The following is a 20,950-nucleotide window of genomic DNA, read 5'->3' on the forward strand; positions in this document are numbered from 1 at the left end:
TTAATTTGGTGCAATTTTTGTTTCCCACATGTGACCATTTATAATTTACTGTAAACATGGATAATAAAGTTTAACCACTTGACACGATAGACGGTTCTTTATTTTTTTATTGTACGAATGCTAGAATCGTTTTTCCCGTATCTGCGGCCTACTTCTGCAAAAGACACGCTATCAGTAAGTAAATCTAGAATTTTTATTTTGTCAATCAAACTCGGTACTTTGCGATTCATATTCGGTTTGAAGTATCTTTACGGCCTTTCTATTTAGAAGACTTTGACCACAGAATCGTGTGTAACCGCACACACTGCACTTACTTTGTTACGGACACTGACGAAGCAGATACTGTGGCTGACACCACGAGACTGGCAGCAGCGTGTGTGCCGCACGTGTGTATGGCGGCGTGTGGCGCGCTCGTAGGCCGTACGACAAACTGCGCGGCACGCGGAAAAATAAATTCAACATTTAATATTTATCTTTAAAATTTATTATTTTTATTTTTTCACCTGCGTTTAGTGGAAACTGCGGATGCAAAGTCCGCACATAAGGCGGGCTGTCTATACTGTGCGTGCTTGCCGACCTATTAGAACACAGGCGGTGTTTTATGCCTTTTGACCTTAGTCACATCGAAACATCGCGGTTATGCAACAACGCGGGTAAAAGTTATGTCCCCCGACAACCGCGTTAAATAGGGAGTGTACTGTATTAAGTAATTGCGGCTTTTGGAATTACGTTTTTCACAGCCAGAAATTGCCCGAGGTTTCGGCGGAACTTTCAAAAAGTGCCTCAAGCCTATTGTTGTAAAAGTTACGCTACTAAAAAGAAGCTTGGTTTTGGCCGTTTTGGTGCGTGCAGCTCCGCGTGAGGACGTTCCTGACGCGGGCCTACCATAAGTTATGTTACGTGTGCGGTAATAATAGTATGTATAAAAATGTTATCAACAGACTGCTGATTGTATGTTAAGTTGCGAATACTCGATTTTAAAGTTATTAACGTCAGAAGATATCTTTAGTCCAGGTATGGCGATATTGTTATTACTCTATCACTAACGCTGTACTGATGCCCTGCAACTTTTTAACATTATTGCCGATTGATATTATGACTTTGTTGATGTTGCTGGGAATAACTAAAACCAGCCGCTATTAAATATTATATTTACTAAATTTATTAGCCTCTCAGTATTATTAATGGCACGATCATATGAACATACAATGCACAATTATCTTAGTGGTCTGAGTCTATAGGTCTTATGTTTTATCGGACAATTGATTTAATTTATGAGTTAGTGAATTTTTCAAACCGTAAATCCATTTTTTAACTCTACGTGAAACATTGAAATTTGCGAAGTCGTGTCCATGTACCTGGCAACGATAGTTAAAAAAAATTGGAGTGATATTTTTGTCCAATGGAATTACTTTATTGAGGGATACGTGGTATTTGTTTATTCGTGTGTAAGTAATAAAACAGTCTTAAAATCAGTTAATTATTTTGTCTTCCTATTTCGTATTCTAATTGAGATAAACATCAGATAAGCATGTGTTACTTGTATCACGACATCTAGGTATTATTTATCAGTAATTAATATTTTATTTTTTTGTTAACTAATGTGCATAGGGCAGTGCACTAGACATCACTACCTGTGTGTAGTGTTGCGTTACACTTTTTAACGCATTAGAGTTCACATAAAATGATAAATCCGAAATTTTGTTTAAAACTATAAATATCAGCGATCAATTTAATTAACGTCCAGTATAACTCAGTCAGTAAAACACTCGGAAATATGTATAGGACCTGTTAACCTAAATATTTGTTAACAGTTAAACTGAACTAAGTTGTGTTAGAGTGGTTTTTTTTTTCTTCCGTATATTAGAGGTATGGGGCATCAAAATACGCATCTGTCGCCCATTCACTTTAAATACAGAATTATAAACTACATATTGTGAAAACATTTTGCAGCAGTTTTTGCTGAACGGAAAAACACGGATGAGAAGACAGACGAAATGTGTTTAGTGAGTGATTTTTCGTCAAATGAAATGGAACAGGGCAGTGCTTATCAGAATGAAAGTACAGAACTACTTTTGTGCAAGGAAATGTATTTTACAAAGACATTTCAAGAGAAATCACCTTTAAATGAAATAGATCTTGCTGACATGGAAGAAATAGACTTAAATTTAGAGGCCAGGCCCCTTTCAAGTGACGAAATTTCTCTTAAAGGGATGAAATATGTTTCTGGCTTTATAGCTCACCGTTTCAGAAATAAATATCCTGACCTTGGCACTACGGATTTCAATTCGGAGGAAGATAGCTGGATGCATGTACAATCAAAGGGTAACTTAAAATGTCCCACTAATGAATTTTTTGAATTAATAAAGATCGCTGAAATGTGTTTTGATAATGTTCATGGCAACAATTTGTGCAAAAAAGAGTGGATTTTTGAATCACTGACTAAAATTATTTGCGGAACTACTGAAAATAAATATCCAGAAGAAGTTATATACTGTTTTGTCAGGACAAGAACGTATATGCTTATCAAGTATTTGAACATGAAATATTTTAACGAACAAGACCAAAAACGCAAAGAAAGAAATAAGATGAGGAAACCTACCCTCTAAGATTTTTCTGTGTGATAGTGTCCACTTTCCTTCACCATAATATGTATGTTCATATTTTATTTACGATGTTTTTTAACTACTATATTTAAGAAAAGCATTTATTGTGAATATAGCATCAATTATGTAGGGCTTAAGGTATATATTGTATTCCAAATATTGAGTATGTCATTTTTATTGCCTTTATTAAAAATAATATATACGTTAACAATGTAACAAAATTGTGATATGTATTGCTATTGCAATTTTGTTTCTTGTAAACATTATTGTAGACTTTTTCATATTGAAATTAAATTTGCTATAGGGTTGTTTGTATTTTAATTTTACAGTTATAAGATTTTTTATATGTTGTTTACTGTTTACAAACATTTGAAAAATATTTCCTTAACCATATTTCCATTTCCATGGCAATAGTCTTGTTAGCTTTTCGGGTAACTCTTCTACGTGAATGATAAGATGGTGCGACATCAAAACATATCACACCACCTTTACATAACTATTAAACTAAGAGGTGTTTTCTTTACATAATAATAAAGCACAATGTTTCCTTGTGGCGTAGGTGATTTAGAATTTCCATTTATCTAGAAAAATGCGCTTTCAGAATGTTTTTTAACACAGTGTTTAGGAAGGTTTTTGAAGAAAAAAATTGAATACCCATTTTAGTTTTTTGCAGCTGAATTCGGGTATGTGCATGAAATATAATTAATCCGTAGGAAGCGCAATGGTTTAAAGTATTGATCTTGAAGATTTGAAAAGATTTATTGAAATAGTGTGAGAGAATGAGCGAGTTGAGTGAGAAGAGTGCGGGAGTGGCCACATGACGTCTGCGCAGTTGCGGACAAAAAAATAATCCATTCCGCCTCCCCATGGCGAAGGATGAGTGAAAGAGAAACCTGCTAAACCTTCCCCTCCTCCGAGCACGATAGAACCATATCGGCTGTGTGTTAGAGGGAGAGCGAGATACAAACTTTGAGGTTCTGTTAGTTACCGCTAAATGGCAGGCTGCAGAGTGACCACCAGCGACACCTTTCCCGTCTGAAGGCCATCTCGCCACTGACGAGCTGGAACTAAGCTCCTCCCTACATAGTAACGGTCACCCACATGGGCATCAAGACTCTTTAGTGATCATATGATGCAAAATTCATTGTTTTGGGGCCTGTGACAATTTTTTGCCGTGCACCAATCGCCTTAAGCCATCTACCTTCATATATATCTCGTTGCGCAAATGGAACTACAGCAAAACCACTTATTTGCACTTTTCATGGGGACAAAGTAAAAAAGTGTAAAAAGCGGGAAAGTGTAAATAAAGGAAAAAGTAAGTAATACGTTAAAGTTAATTAAAATACAGTCGCATTCTTCAGCGTTCATAACGAATACTGGCTACATTACACATACGCATTGCACAACAGTAAAAAAAATTTTTAAAAAAGGTCCGCAAATTGATGGAATTTACCATCAATAGCGCGCCGTGCGCGGAGAAAGGTCATTGTACTCTATCAGCTGTTGTACGGCGCGGCGTAGCTGCCGGCTGGCTCACTCTGTTCTCTGAGCTGCGCATGCGCAGTATAACGCACTCAATGCTCCGCCCAGACTCGTGACCTTCCATCAGCAGCCAGCCAATAGATGAGAGCTTAGCGGAAAAAAATATAAGCTCCACCTCCCGTGTACCAGTTTTGTCCAGTTCTAATACCAGTTTATTGGTATACTCACCAGTTTTCTCACTGCAGTGACATGTTCAAGTTTACGTTCATCTTGATGTGTTGATACCAATAATTAATTATTTGCAATTCCCAGAAATAAATTGTTAGAAAAAAATATGCGTCAACTGTACAATACTTCCGAAATTATAAAATACGTATAAATCAGTTACAAAGACTCCGCTCATTTTATCTTGTGAAGTTTGTTTTATACCAGTATTTCGGCTAAGTTGTGACATAAATACAGTATCAGAACTTAACAATCAGCCACGTTTATACATTCGTGAGTTTACGTTTTTCCCCTCGTGCATTTTATATTGTCTCCTGCTATAATTACTCGGTCTTTTGCACACCTAGTCTAAAATTATAACATGTTTAGAAATAAAAGCAACTTTGCATGTTATAAAATATGTATATTTTGCGATTTAAAATGTTCTTTGCTAACTATAAACGTTATGTTTTTCACAATGTTTTTAGGCCTACTAGCTAATCTTATCTACTCTTAAAGTACCCACGGTATTTTCTGGTTGTTAATGGTTGTTACGTGATGTAAATAGCGGGATGGATTCGATTTTTGAGACGTAATTCGCGTGAAAGTATTAGACTGAACGGGACCTGAAGAATATAGCGCAAATAACGGGAAAACGTAAAGAACAGTAACGTAAATAAGGGGTTTGGCTGTACCATTATTTAATCCACATTCAGATCCATCTAGTGGTGCTTACGAAACTACACACGATAGAATTTTGCTTATGTTTTTTTTTTGACATCTTTATCTAAGGAACAGTACTTTAATATTATTGTTGACTTGCCACAGACGACCGTCCAGCTCCAGCACATAATAAACTTGTTTTTCGGAGTTATATGTGTTATTAGTGCAACGTTAATATTACGTTTAACAAGCGTTTTCCACAGGATTTCGTGTAACAATCGGTCAATTTCACGAAAATTTGGAATTAATGAATTTTTCACATTTTCCTTGGAAATAAGTGAATTTCGCGGTTAATTTATAGTCGCGAAAAAATAGGGTCTCTAGCAATAACACAGTAATCCGTTGCTTTCTGAGCTTACCTCAGTGACACGTTTCCTCTTTAAAACTAATGGTTTTGTCTGGTAGAACATTGAAAAACAACCCTGTTTCGTCAGCATTGAAAACATTTTTCGTGTCGAACCCAGCAATTTTTTCCTGTAGCTTTTCCTTTCAGTGTTCCACAGTCTCTCAGTATTGTACCATTTATTGGTAAATTTGCGGCACATGCACCAGAAAACCACTCAAGAAGAATATCTTCCAGCTGTTTAAATTTCGAGTCCTAGTCCTTCACATATTTACGTTTTTTAGCACTTGGCCCACATCATGCGGCATCTGCAGTGATGATTTCTCGGCTTTTGATGATGGTGTTAAGGGTACTCACAGGGATTGAAAGTTCTTTCGCAAGGTCCACACGTGATTCAACATATTCGTCGAACTTGGCAATTATTTTAATTTTATCGGCAACAGTGATAGTTTTTTGCAGTTTCACTTTCTCCATTTTCTCACAGATATTAATAACGACAAATAGTTAAAGATGTGTCAAAAACATTTACCGCTAAAGCCAATAATACTACCAGCGCTCGTAGCGGAAAGCTGTGGAAATAGAAGTCATTGTGAATTGTACAAGGTTACTTGCATTGTTCACGGCACGAACGCATTCACATTCGCAGCTTTTGATGTATCTTCTATGGCGGCCATGATTCGATGTTTGTGAACACTGAACGAGACGTTAATAACGGGAATGAAGAAACTTTTCTGACATAACAAGCGTTAAAACGACATATACCGTCTTATGGAAAATAAATTGGGCCAAAAACAAAGGAGGTAAATAACGGGAAAACGTAAATACGGGGTTTCACTGTATATGTAAGCCATGGAGTATAGTTACAATGTGTGTAATGAATCAGAAAAATTCCTTTAAAATGTTTTTTCATGCCGCTTTTAAAACCACTAATACTCGTAATTTATTTTTATTCTCAATGTATTGCTTTATACCGTTTTATTACAAATTATATTATAAAAATGCAGCATATTAATTTTACCATTATTTTGGTGGAGTAAGTATTACAAAACAGCTTTTATAATAAAAGAACAATAATGCTGAAATTATTTTGAAAATCAAATTGGACTAAAAATAAAAACTGTAAAATTTTGAGTATTTATAAATTAATACATCTACTTTTGAAAGTAGACATCAAAGAAGGAAATAGCTTAGTATCTAGTTTAATTCAAGAAAACCATAGGCCTACAAACTAAAATTTTTTGTTTTCAATATTTGAACTTATATAAAATGCAGATTCATTTCCTTGTTAACAGACTTAAAAAAACGAGGAGGTTCTCAATTTGTCTTGTTTTATATATATATATATATATATATATATATATATATATATATATATATATATATATATAAAGGGATGGGGCGAATCCTGATTTCCTCGAATCCGAATCCTAACTCAAATCCTCTACTGGAATTGTGAACCCAAACCCGAATCTTTTAATAGATGATGTCCACATATCTAATGTAAGTGAGATGTATTCTTAGGGACCCCAGAAAATGGTAAATAAAACTGGCTCATTTCGGTGTTAAAAAAAATTACAAAAGCGGTGTAAAAATAAGCAAGCGGTGCAAAAAATCTGTGTAAAAATAAGCAATCAGTAGAGACACCAAAAAATTGTGAAAAAATTATGCCATTGGCGGTGTAAAAAAAACCTCATAGCCTTACTGCTTCCTTATTTGCCTGGCCAATTTTTGGGACATACGTTTCTGTAAGAGTGTTGGCTGATGATGGCAAATCCCCTGCACCTAAAATGTATACAACTTACACTATACTTATAAATAGGTAGCATTTATAAGGTTATCGCTGAAAATATTAATGGGCTAATTTACTCAAAACAATTCTTAGCCAAACCCCACCTAACCTTTTCTAGATTACTGCTGGATTGCAGTCAAACAATCAATCAATCAGTCAAAAATATCTTGTGGTGTGCTCACCACTTCACAAAGCAATCCATCCTCTTTATGTGTTTGTTAATCTGAGGTACTTGCATATTTATTTGAAGTAAAGGTAAGTTAATCGATAATATTGTAGGCCTACATATGCTTATGAACTTTTATTAGAGGGGGAAAACATTTCTCACTAAATAAGGCTAACCTTCTTCAACATGGGTGTTAAACTATTCCCTCATAGCTGAATGATCAGCTTTTTCCAAAGGAATGTTAACTTACAGCATCATATTAACAAAATCAGAAAAAAATTCTTGTTTTCTGCACTTTAAAGCTTGTTTGCTTTATTCACGCTGTCGCCTATCGATATTTTTTAAACACACGGTAGAATGCTTGACAGAATAATTATTTTTTGTGTTTTGTTTTGTGTGTGTCATTTGCCACATGCTTTTTGCACGTGTCATTGCATGTCCAATCAGCCCGCACGTTGCAGTACTTGCACGTCATAATTTTGTCCCGCTGATCAAAAATATAAAATCATCCGATTTCATCTCTCTTTCGCGATGAAACATTGTCTTAAGTCTTCGGCATCTTAGCCACAAATTAAATTGTATCACAAAGCTTACAAAATGTGGACGGTAGTTGTAAACACTCATAGATATGTGCACGCAAAAATGACTGCCATCTTAGCTCCATATGATTAAATTAGGTTAGAAAAATCAACACCAGTGTGCCTTGCGGCAGAAACGACCATTATACAAAACACGAAAAAAGTCAATTTTGTTATGTTGGTAGTGCGCACATATCGATTGTTGATATTTGTTACGTTTTGTTTTCATTTGCTATGGGAATATTTACTGCTTGTAAACAGAGTAATAAAAATACGTGGATTTCATTAACGTGTCAAAGCGAAGATAATATCACGGCACTAGTCTTTCAGTCTATGTTTATTTCACGCCTATGTTTATGATGGCGTAAATAAATGGAATTTGCGACATAAGGACATTATTTTGTGCGAAAAAGCGTGAATTTCGCGTGAAAATTCGTGATTTTCGCGACTGTGTCAAAATCAAAGGAAAGTCGCAAAATTTGTTTAAAGTATTAAATTTTCGCATTATTTCGTGAATTTCGCGCTTCACTATTTTTTGGGGTCTCTATGTATTCTACTTGCAATAAAGTCCCTTGACTTTCACATGTAGTTTGGTACATTTCTGGTATAAGTGTATATAAAGACAAAAAAATTTTCTTGAGAAATTTCAGTTTTAGTACAAATTAGCGGTTAGGATTTTTTCTATAAATAAGCTAGAGGTCTGCGAGCCTAAGAATTTTACTTCGAGCCGAGCTCGAGCTTTTGTGGTACAGTTACACTTTTTGGGAAATTATTTTTATCTTAAACTTAGTATAATGTTTGAATAAAGTATTAAAATGAAGTGGGCTTATTAATTTTGGGTAACTATTTACAGAGTGTGATTACATTTTGCACTGCTAGAAAAAAAATAACATGTTATTCCATTGAATCTTACCTGTTTCCATTGGTTCATTAGTAACTGATATCATCCAACTAACATAACCAAGTATATGTTTGTGTAAATGTAACATATCTTTGGAAAAATGTCATCCTTGTCAAATTTTCTGGAGTCCTTACTGAGCTTCAACAAACTTAGCACCAAAAATCATGTTGTTTGAAAAGTACATTCACATTGTTTCAACATTTCCACTTTTCAGGGCAATAATTCTGAGAGAGATTGTCACAGAGTATTAAATTCTGTTCTTTAATCCATCATGCAGAACAATAATTTGTTCTGCATGTTCAGGAGTTAAATTAGCTCTATGATTGGAGATAGTGTTTCCAGCAAAAGAGAAGCATCTCTCGCTGGCAACCTGCTTGGCTGGAATGCTTTAGTAAAATTGCTTAACCTCAAAAATAGTGTCATGAATATCTGTAACTGGTCATTAAAGTTTAACCAATTGAAAGTTATAAAAATAAAAGCATTTTACTTCATTCAATTTACACTTGCAAAAAAACATACACACAATAAACCTACATGGAAATTAAATTATTTTTCAATATCCTGAAGTCTGAAATATGTTTACTCATGTCATTAAATGTAGATCTGTACTGAAGAAGCCGATTTTGCCAATATTTAGTTGAATCGGCATTTCTGCCGACTTCCGATACAGTACGCTCGTTCATTTTCGGCCGATATTACTGAAAAACGAAAGAGACTGCCATAACCTAAAAATCCACGAGTACCATCTTCACTTTTCGTAGTAGTACTGCATTTAACTTCTTCCAATCTGTGTTATTCTGTTAAGGATATGACGATGATAGGAAAAGTAGGAAACGAATGGGAGTGTTTCAAGTTTAATGTGCCTGGAAAAAGTCAAATCGGTGGTTGTTCCAATCGAGTGGAAGAGAGATAGATGCAACGCAAGCGTACAATGAGCGTAATGGGACAATGTGCATAACGGGACACTTTTTCGTGCGTGTAGCTGGCGTTCATCGATTTATTAGACGTCACGTCACAAAAAAATCGGAAACTGATGGTGGCTCAAGTCCATTACGACTATCTCTGAAAATAAGCTATTTTATATTTCCTGTAAACTAGTCCCCACCAAAACACATTGCTAGCATTATTTCCGTGTTTCACACCTGTCTTTTCTTTTCCAGTCGACTTGCCATCACAGAACTTGCACATCATGATGTCTTTTTCTTTACTGAACCCGTAAAATCCTTCATCGTCAAATTCTTTAGCTCTTTCGAAAACACAACTTTCGGCATTTTATACATTTCCACAGTTGACCACGGTAATATGATCTACATGCCACAAAAACTTTAACGGAAAACGATTATAGAATGCGGAATATATACATATTGCATCCTCTCGAAAATAAAGAACTTAAACTCGACAGACACGCACTCGTGAAAATAGTCATAGAACATTTCGACACTCGTAACTACCAACGCTATCTGTGATTTGTCCACCAGTAGCTAAAGTGATGATGTTTATTGCCACACTCTACTCTATGGGTGCTAGAGAAAAACAAAAGCAAAGATGGCGTCTCACATAATAACCTCTTGGAATAATAAAAGTTGTGTGCAGGTTCCAGAATGATTCAACGTTATTTTTCGCGATAAAAGAGGTTAATTTCGCGCAAATATCCGGATTTCGTCATATTTTGCGAAAAACCATGGATTTTGCGCATCACAGCAAATTTAGTTAAAACGAAATGCAGTATATTAACGTCTTATTACTACCAAGTAAGGTTATTTGTATTACACATCACGTGCAGGTGATTTTTTTAAAATTTCGCGATTTCGTCATTAACAAAATTTGACTACCCCTAGCTATCATGCTTCTGTAGTAATTATGGTATTCTACAAAGAATGTTTAGTTCTTTTTATGGTAATTATCTTAAAATAACTATTGGGTTTGTACTGTAGTTATGGTCCATCATCCATATTTCTTCGTATGTTGTTGTTCATTTGTCTTTCCTTCATATTTACGTGCGCCATTATTTGAGACAGGAACTTTCAGAAAAAATTTTAACGGACATTATTTCACACATTTAATGGCGTAAATGATGAGACCTCTGGCAATTTAAACGCTTTATACGGAAAAACCTACCATGCGGGACCTCGTAAGCGAGTTTTACTGTATTTTTTCCCCGTAAATAGTAAAAAACCGAATCCTTTGACGAATCCTATATCAGACCCGCCGAAGCTTCGAATCCCTAGGATTCGGCGGATATTGGATTCGGTCGCCCCATCCCTAATATATATATAAATGTTTGTTACCTCAGAATCTTTGACTGGGTGAACTGATTTTGATGATTTTATTTTTTATTTTAAGGCTAGTGCTTCCCGTGTGGGTCCAGTTCTGACAATAGCATCCATTAGAAAACTATATAAGTCTTAAACTTGCATTAACCTCTTAATGCCTACATTATGAAAAACTTATGGAAAAAATTATTTGCCTCTACTTTCCTGTTATTTACTACCAGTATATACTAAGGATAACTTTGTTTTTCAGTTTGGTCAATATATAAGCCTTTTTTTGGGTATGTGTAATTTTTTACACAATAGGCAGTGACTATTATTATCGACTGGTATTGTTGTGGGTAACTCTCCAGTAATAAATTTAACAACGCCCAACTACAAAGAAAAACTTTATTTTCACCACCTTTTTCACAGCTTCTTCCGATTCACCGTTACATGCCTCCCTCTCCCTCCAAAGACAAAGTTACACATCCTTCCGTGGTCAATATTTGCACTTACTTCAACCAAACATACACTTCAAAGTAATATAATTTTATGATTTACCGCGGGTTCGTAATGGATAGCCCAATTAACAATTTTATTACACACTCACAGTTTTATTTATTGCCACTACTTATATCACTTACAAAAATCTTCTAAAATGGCAAATAATTAATTACACTTAAAGAAAGGTCTATTCCCCAGTCACTTGTTCCACACACCTCGCTGGGCCGCACCTCTGGCGCAACTCTCGCCGCAGCACCCCTCGTGGGTCTCCGCTGCGGGACTCCGCCGCCGCCATCGCAATTCCCCTTCACCGAGATCCCACTCGACGCCTCGCTCGCAACTTTGCTCGGGATTCCGCCGCGTCCGCGACTCTATCGCCCGGAAACTCCGCTGCGGGAAAACTCCCGACTCCGCTGAACTCACTCACTCCCTGCCCTGGAACCTTCGTCCAAGGACTTCGCCACTCTGCCGCACCCGCGACTCTATCGCTTGGAAACTCCGCCGCGGGAGAACTCCCGACTGAACACTCCGAACTCTACTCAGACTCTTAAAGGTCGGCCCCACCTCCTTATATAGCCCTTGGGTTCCTGTCCAGAACAATCGGGCATGTCTCCAAGATATTGCGCGACCTTCGCCGTCGAAATGCCCAGAAACGCGTCCTGAGTCCTGTCGAAGGATGCGGCGGCTGCTCAAAGAACGCCGATAAACGTAACAAGCATCGGGTTCCCACAAAACGCACTGATAAACATGTCAGTCCTTTTATGCCGCAGTGCGGCCTCTTTTAAGTAACTCGATCTGAGGCAGGTGCGCGCTGCGAAGGTCAGGTTGTCGCGAGATAGTATGACACGAGATACCAGGGAGAGGATGCGGGTGGAAGGGGGCGCAGACAGGCCGAACGAGCGCGGCATGCCAAGCACTGCAGCCAAGCGCGATCGTAACATTGCCCCCTCCTTAAACCTGTTCGTCCCGAACAGGTAACGCATCTCCTGCTGGAGGTCCCCATGCTACTCGAAGTTTAGGCCTCCTGCCTTTCCTCCATCGCGGGCTGTACAGTCTCACTAGATAACCCTCTCTCTCATTAGATGTAGCTTCTCTCGTCACCCGTCGACACTTCTGCATCGCAGATGCCCCATGTTGTTCAGCCAGCTGCCCGAGACGGCAGGCCCGATACTCTTGAGTGCATTGCTTATTGCCTTCCAACAGTTTCCTTGTTTCTTTCCTTTTTCTCTCCATTTCTCCTCTCAGCTACTTGTTCGTACATCATTTCTTCCCAGCTCTTGTTCGTCTCTTCTCGGTTACTCGTGCCCTCTTGGTTCTTCTGAGTCTCACCTGGACTGCACTTAGTTTCTCCATGTACCCTCTTCATGAGTCATTGTGTTCTCATTTTCTCTTCTCGGTCTTTCTTCCCCTGTTCTTGATCCTTCACCTTTTCTTGGTCTTCCTGTGTCTGTTCTTGGTCTTTCTTCATTTCTTCTTTGCACTTCTCTATCTCTCCTTGACTCATGTACATCTCTTATCGGCTTTTCTTCAGATCTTCTTGGCATTTTCCCCTCTCTCGTTTATCTTCATTTCTTCTTGTTCATTGTTCCTCACTTTGTAACTCATCTTTACTACTTTTGTGCTGTTCTTCAGCTCTTCTTTCATCTTCATGTCCTGGATGTTCTCCTCTCCTTGGCTAATTTTATCATGACTGTTTTTCTGATCACTGTTTTTCTGATCACTGTCCTTTGCTTCACTGTTCTTCTCTTCATTCTTCTCTTAACTGTTCTTCTCTTTGCTGTTCTTCTCTTCAGTTCTGCCATTCTTCTTGCTTTTCCTTCAGTCTGTCTCTGTGTCTTCTCTGAATCCCCTTCCTTTCCATGTTTTCCTGAAAGAAATAAATCTTATCTCAAGATTGCAATAATGTTGGTTAAATACAAATTGTCACCTTTGTTAAATAGCTAAGTTCATTATTGAAACAAATTTTATTTTACATGTAGGCCTTAGTTATCCCCTTAAAATCAAATTTGGATTTGAGAGATATATTGTAAATACTCTTTGGAATTAAAATACAAAATTTGGATTAGAGGAAATTGGGATTTGGCCGATCACTAGTAACAGTTTACTAAATTCTAAACAGACAATTACGATAATAATACTATAGGTGAGATCAGTTACTGCAGAGTAAACCAAACCTTAGAATACTCAGCATTTTTCCTACAGCTCATGTTGAGAACAAAAACCTATATATTTTTTTAGAACTTCTCTTCAGTATAAAGTTTAAAGTTTTCTTGTGCAAGCACACTACTAATCTATTAATTGAATGTGTGTATCATCAATTTAAGTTTTTTAAAAATAAATAATAAACTGTAGTTTGTCAGCAGAAAGTTATTGGTAGAATGATAAAATTTTCATCATGTTTGGATGGCAAAGCTTGAAGAAAAAATGTTGCTCGCAATAAAAGAGGAAGTTCTGGTCACACAAGCTCGGACACAGTGGCGAGATTGTGATTGACAGCTACAACACTGTTCTCCATGGGAATTTTATGAAACTACGTAAAAGGATACGTAACACTGCCATTTAAGTTGCTTGCGGGCACCTAACTAGTACTTGCTTGTAACTTGTTTAGTTTATTTAATAATTTCTTTCTTACATTAGACTTTGTCAATCAAAAACTTACTGTTGATAGATTATTTACATAAGATGGTAGCATATTACTAGCATAGAAAATCACATCACAGTGCCCAAAATAAACTTGATTTCTTAAAATTTTGAAGATTTTAATCATATCTTTTGTGATACTCCCTAAAAGAATCATTATACTTAAGGGGCCCGCCTCGTCAGGGGTGTATGTGTGTTAGTGAGACTGGATGATAAGCGCGACGGTCGCCGGTGCTTCTAGCACTATGTCGCCCCTAAGCGCAATGCTCTGAACTGGCGCGCAGTCTTCTCGTCGTCACAGGATAACTGTGAAACTTGAGCGGTGACCGTAACATTATATGGCCGAGAATTGAAGATAAAGGTGTAATGCAAGTCCCTTAAGTGCTTTAAAGAAGCTGTACTTGTTGTTTTACGCCTAAAAATTACTCTGAAAACATGCGTTTTAGCCATTTTAACTCTTCTAAAAATACAGTTTAAAACTTTAAATAATCCAAAATCAAAAGTACTTTTCGGTCCTCGGCAAACTCTTAAATGCTTTTCGTAAGCAGACTCCACCCGAATATCTTGACTAGTTTAGAAATGGCGTTGTTTTCCTGAAGCTCTGCGCACCGTGTGTGTGTCCGGGTAGGCGGGCCCTGAATAGGTTTGGCTTCCTGGTTGGAATTTGCTGTTTACTGGGTTTCATTTTTTTAGCTTGTGGCTGAATACGAAGAATTAATTATATTACTAGTTCTTGTGAAATGTTTAAAATGTATTTAGAGTAGTACCTAACCATGAACTGAAGCTGTGAAATGTTACTGACGAGGTTGTAATTGCAGGAGTCCACGCTGGCGGAGGGCGTGGACTGCAGCGCTGCGCCGGAGAAGGCTCTGCAGGAGAAGGAGAAGGCACTGCTGGAGCGCTACAAGCCCGTCCTGCAGGCCTTCCTGCACGAGCGCACTGACCTGCAGGTCACTGCCGTCTACAGCCTGCAGGTGTTCTGCTTTGGCCTGCACTTCCCCAAGGGTGCGTCACTGAGGATGTCACACAGATCTTCCGATTCATTTCTTTTTTTGAGTCCTCGTTTTCAATTTCAATACTTACTTGCGTAGCTAACGAGTGTGATTGCTAGGTTCTCTCTACTTCACACACTACATGCGCAGAGTTTGATTTCAAATTCTCTGCACTTTATTCGAGGACACAATAACACACTTACCTACTCTTGTAGGAAATGAGGACTTCTAAACTCACCTTAATTCACATTTTGCACAAGACTGTTGAAATCTTTGCCAGACGCTGCACGCTGTTGCAAGTGTATTTTTCGACCGATCATCTGTATAGACTGAAAGGTTGTTCCATCAGCGCCTTTTCCCCTATTTGATGCAGAACATCTGACGAATGTCTACTTTGAACGGAATCATGATGAAGCGAGACCAACTTTTAGCTAGTAATGTTTCGTCAAAGTGTAAAAAAATGAAGATTGGTAAATACGAAGAAGTTGAAATTTTACTTTTGGTGTGGCTTAAAGAACAGAGATAACTTGGAATTCTGACGAACAACCCAATTTTAAGAAAGAAAGCAGTACAAATAGCACATAACCTCTGTGTTGAATATAATTCTTCAAATGGCTGTCTTGACAGATTTAAGAACAGAGTAGGAATTGTCTATAGAACTGTAAGTGGGGAATCTGTGAGGGTGTGTGATGATACTGTCTAGAGTTGAAGAAACACTAAGTTGCCTGCAATTATGTATTCATCGTAAATTAATGTGGTCTGTTTTTCAACATGCTTCCGGACAAAACCTGTTTTAAAAGTTGAAACATGCCATGGAGGCAAACAAAGTAAGGAACGAGTGACAGTGTTATTGGATACCAACATGGATGGCTCTGAAAAGTTACCATTGGTGGTAATTGGGAAACCAAAAAAACCACGGTGTTTTAACAACATAAAGACATTACCCTGAAAGTATGCAAACAATAAGTCTGCGTGGATGAAAGGCAGAATTTTTGAAAACTATGTGAGAGCATTGGATGCAAAGATGTGATGCAAAAATCTGAAGATTTTGCTTTTCATTGATCACTGCCCTGCTCATCCCAAGGAAACATCCAACCTAATAAATAACTAGATTTAATTTATGCCACTAAATTCATCATCCAGGCTACAAACCATGGACCAGGGAATTACAAAAATTCTGAATAGCATTTTCGTTTATGCCTTGTGTTACGACTTATAACAAGAATGAAAAGTACCAAAACTCGTGGTTATAAATTAACAGTCTGGACACCATGCATTTTCTTGATGCTTCATGGAAAATGCTTTACTCAATCTTAAATAGCAATTTCTTCAGAAAAGTAGGCCTTGGTGCTTAGAAGTTAACGATATTTCCCCTGAAAAAGCATGTGAGGAAGTGAACCAATTGCATGTGCTTCTACACGCAGTGCAAATTGGAAAACGTCAAGAGCAACTAAATTTTTCATGCACTTTTGAAGATTATGCCTCAGTTGATGATGCGGTTCTACCATGTGAACCACAAACCATTGAAGATTTATGTGCACAACACAAGGATTTAGCTGAGGATGAGACTGGCGATGGTGATAGCGATGAAGGTGATTCCACTTCCATGCCAACCTACTCCGAAGCACTTGACTACCTGGTTAAGCTGAGGTTATTTGTTCATGGAACACCAAATGTTCCCTATAGTTTGAGGTAGAGGTTATGGGAACTGGACAATTATGTAATGTCAGAATGAAAATATGTTGAAAAAAACAACACTGATGCAGTATTTTTCAAAACATTGAATGTTCGTTTTTTGCTAGTATTTTGATAATTTTTTTATTGTGCTTTTAATTTTAGCATCCAGTTCCTTGAAAAACATCTTAACAGGGTTTTGTTGTAATTCTAATGTAGGTAACCTAAACAACCATCCACACTTGAGCATTTTTAATGAAGCTATTCTAACTTATACCAACCATTCTCACAATTTTACTCTTTTGTAATTGTAATGTATTTAAGGTAACCTCTCTTAAAAATGGTCAATTACTGGTAAACTACTTGTATCACAATGCCCACTTAGATAATAATAATAATTGTAAAAAGAAATTTCAGGAAGTAAAAAAAGAAGCATTTTGTGAGACTGCAAAATGTTACCTTTAAGATTATTAGACCAATCGATATCAGGGATGTTGCAATTGCCGAGCATCAATACATCATACGGGCAGGTAAAAATTTGTCGTAATAAAAAATCCAATAATCAGAATAAATGTTTGTGGTTAAATCAGAAGACAAATAAATATTACAAAGTGTTAGGAATTTGGAGGAAGAAATTTTAATTTTTAGCCAAAGAGTTTCAATTACCGGAAAATCATAGTTAATGGGTTGAACAGGTAAGAGTTTAAATATAACACCCCTACCTCTAATTTTATTTGAGATTTGGATTCCTTTCATATCTGAAAATTGAATATTGGTCGGTGAAATAATGAAATTTATACTGTGTCCACTAATTCAGGTTTCATTGAGGCAAATTGAGAGATTACAAGATTCTCATAAAATTCGTTATCTTTGGTTGGTAGGCCTCTTAACATTTTAATAGATGTTCTTGTTTGAGTAAGAATGCACTGCACACATTTACGATACCCCTCCAGGAAGCAGGGTTGAAGAAGATGCAGTCAGACTGGCTGGAGGAAGAGTGTGTGTAGGCCTGTTGTGATGACAGGCTCCACTGAGGTAGCTGCATTGCTGGGGATTGGTTCTGGGTGGAGTTTCACATAAAATAACTTGCGAGACTACTGCCAGATAACAATGTTGTTGTTAACAGATACATGGAAGGATGCATAAGAATTTAGTTTGGTTACTTTGATTTGAGACAAGTTTAATTCATAAGAAAAGTATTTGGTAATTTCCTGCTCTTGCTCCATAGACTCAAGTGTGACAAACATAGCTTTCATCTTATTATAGGTAGGTTTTAGGATTGTTTTTAAAGTAGATGTACTCCTCTATTCCTTATAACCAACTTGTATTGGTATTTTTTTTACGTTTTTGTTCCTGTTTAATGTCTACATTCCCATTGGAGTGGGGCTTAAGCCAGTGTTGCACTGTGATGAAGCTGTCAGTCAATGCGTCGATAGTTGTTGTCAGAATGCATGACACCACACTATTCAAGCTGCGTTGGAAGTAGGTTAGTGAACTTGTGGCTGTGACCAGAGACGTGAGACATTTCAACACGATTTTCGAAGTTCTGTTCATACTAACTCCCCTCCCTCCCTTCCTACCTCCCTCCCTCACCCCATAATTTTAATATATGAGTTAGCTAAGTTTTGTTTTTATTCAAAGTATTCTTGATCTGGAGCAGTTCTTGTTTGATTTCAAATATTTCCTCTCAAGTCCAGAATTAGAATTTTGTGAGTAAAATTTTCATTCTTCAGATCATCCGCTTTTTCAAAAATAGTTTTTACGACATCTAATAGTTCATCCATATTTGAGACGATGGTATATCAGCTTGGGGCAATGGAAGATCATGGATTTCAGAGACTTTATACGCCTTTTTCTTAGGCGGCTACTTAAACACGTTTAGAAAGACGTCTTGAACTAGTGGTGAAGAAATAACATTTTTAGAGGGCGGTTCAAACTCCAGAAAATCAGGTTGGTCAATTAGTGAAGTGTTAATATTTAATAGTCTGTTACTATCAGAACTGATTGATAGTAAACAAAGCATAAGCGGAACACGCACAGAACTTGTCCGACGGCTATGAACTGAAGGCCGCGACTGACTCACTAGTTGCACTAGTACTCTACTGTAAGTGGTGGGAAAGGTAGATGGGGGTAGTTTTTTGAAATCTCTTATATTGTGAATTTCATAGTGACGAATTTTTCATTAAACGTAGAGAGTTAATTTTCTCATAACTTGAATGCCAAGTTTGCCAAATTTCATCAAGTAGTACCATTATTTTGCTTTATGAGTATTAAGGGGAATTAGGGGCAATTTTTCAAAATCTCACTTAAACATTTTACTCTCCTCAGGTTTCAAAGATCAAATGTGCGAAATTTTAGATGGATTGGATTAATGGTTTAGGAACGCATACTGGACAAAGAAATAAACAAACATTAATTTTTATATGTATAGATAAAGATTCATTCAATTTAGTCTCTTATTATAAATGCTGATACTGTCTCAGATCATGCTATGATTTGGAATTGAAAGTTAATGCAGAAAGTGGCATCTTCATGGGAAATGAAAAGTATTTACCTACATTAAATTATAGTCGCTTCTGCGAAATTGAGAAAATGTAGAAGCACCTGAAGGTGACGAAATTGAAGACTGTGATGAAGTTCTGAAACCAAAATGAAAGGAAACTACATGTTAAAATGTATTACCGTGTTTTATTGCATAATCGTTGCACATTTTATACTAAAAAAAGTTTGGAAAGTAGGAATGCGACGTTTATGCGGGGGGGGGGGGATTTTGTTGGGTAAAGTTATTCATAAGAAGAAAACCCATTCATGAAAAGTATGTTTATTAGAAAAGTGGACTATACAAGAGCACACCAAACCATTTAAATTAATAAGTCATGCAACAAAACCCTTTCTTCTACTTTAAAATACATCATTTTTTACAGAAAAAATACCCACACAAAGCGCTCGGAACTATTAGCAGGACCAAAAACATCATGCGACATTTACATGAGGTTTTTTTTATCAAATTTTGACGCCCTAAAATATAGGTGCGGCGATTATGCGATAAAAGAGGGTAGTATTCTTGTAACAAGAATACGTGCTCCAAAAAATTGCCGGTAGACGTTAACAAATGTACCAAGAATGCTATTATTTTTACGGAAAACCTTTAAGGCAATTTATAATTTGGCATAATTATGCAAGTCTGGAAAAAAATTAATATAACGTTAATTGATTCCAGGGTTATTTTTAATAGTTCGGAGTGAGGCTTATTCAAGGTCTTGGTTTTGGTAGCTCTAATGAAGAATCACTTTTCTGATACGAAAATTAACAAAAATTCCAAATAGCTTATTTTTTTCCTGTCATGTTTTGCAATCATTCTTTAAGAAGTGTTGTGGTACTTCAATTAGTTTACCAGTTATTAACCATTTCAACATGTGGAGAGGTTAGGTTACATATTACAAATATGTGATAGTGTGAGTGGTCGGTTAGGTTAGTTACATAAAAAATTTTGAAATATTATTTCAACAATTGGTTGGGAATTACCAGTGTAATTTAAGTTAACCTAACTAACCATTCTCACAATTTTACGCAATTTTTAATGTACCTATCCTATCACAAACACTCTTCAAAATGGTCATTTACTTTTAAACTATCTAACGTTTCACAATTCCTTCTTAGATAACAATTGTAAAAAACGTCAGAAAATTTAAAAAAACACTTTGGATTTTTGTATTATAATTTTTCCAGAAACTTGGCTTACTTTAGAATTTTTGTGGCTTATTCAAGTAACTTGTCTACTACAATTCAGTTGGATTTAGTACATGATTAATCTAATAATGTTTTTATCTTCAGTGTGATTTATACATGTATAAACCACTATTACATTTTAGTCACTTTTTATTTCCAAACCTTGAATAAAATTAAGTTCAAGCTTTGTTTATTTATTTGTTTGTTGAATACTCTTAGTGGAAAAATATGGACACTAATTAAAATTTTTATCAGTTCAGGAAAAACCTGGTAAAGGCAAGTAATTTCTTTTGTAATTTTGTGTGGCCACTCTGATTAAATATTTCCATACATATACGTTTTTTATTTGGTCCTAGGGAAACATTAA

At 36.5% G+C, this 20,950-nt stretch overlaps 1 protein-coding gene across 4 annotated transcripts in view; it reads left to right on the forward strand.

Moving 5' to 3' along the window:
• LOC134531581 (eukaryotic translation initiation factor 4 gamma 2) overlaps positions 1-20,950 on the forward strand; it is a 247,063-nt gene that overhangs the window by 209,635 nt on the left and 16,478 nt on the right. For all 4 annotated transcript variants that reach the window (XM_063367296.1, XM_063367295.1, XM_063367294.1 and 1 more), the window contains exon 12: positions 15,007-15,193. In XM_063367296.1, coding sequence (XP_063223366.1) covers positions 15,007-15,193 — 187 coding nt within the window. The remainder of the gene's footprint in view (positions 1-15,006; positions 15,194-20,950) is intronic.

Source organism: Bacillus rossius, chromosome 5 (genome assembly GCF_032445375.1).
Source record: "Bacillus rossius redtenbacheri isolate Brsri chromosome 5, Brsri_v3, whole genome shotgun sequence".
NCBI classification, from domain to species: domain Eukaryota; kingdom Metazoa; phylum Arthropoda; class Insecta; order Phasmatodea; family Bacillidae; genus Bacillus; species Bacillus rossius.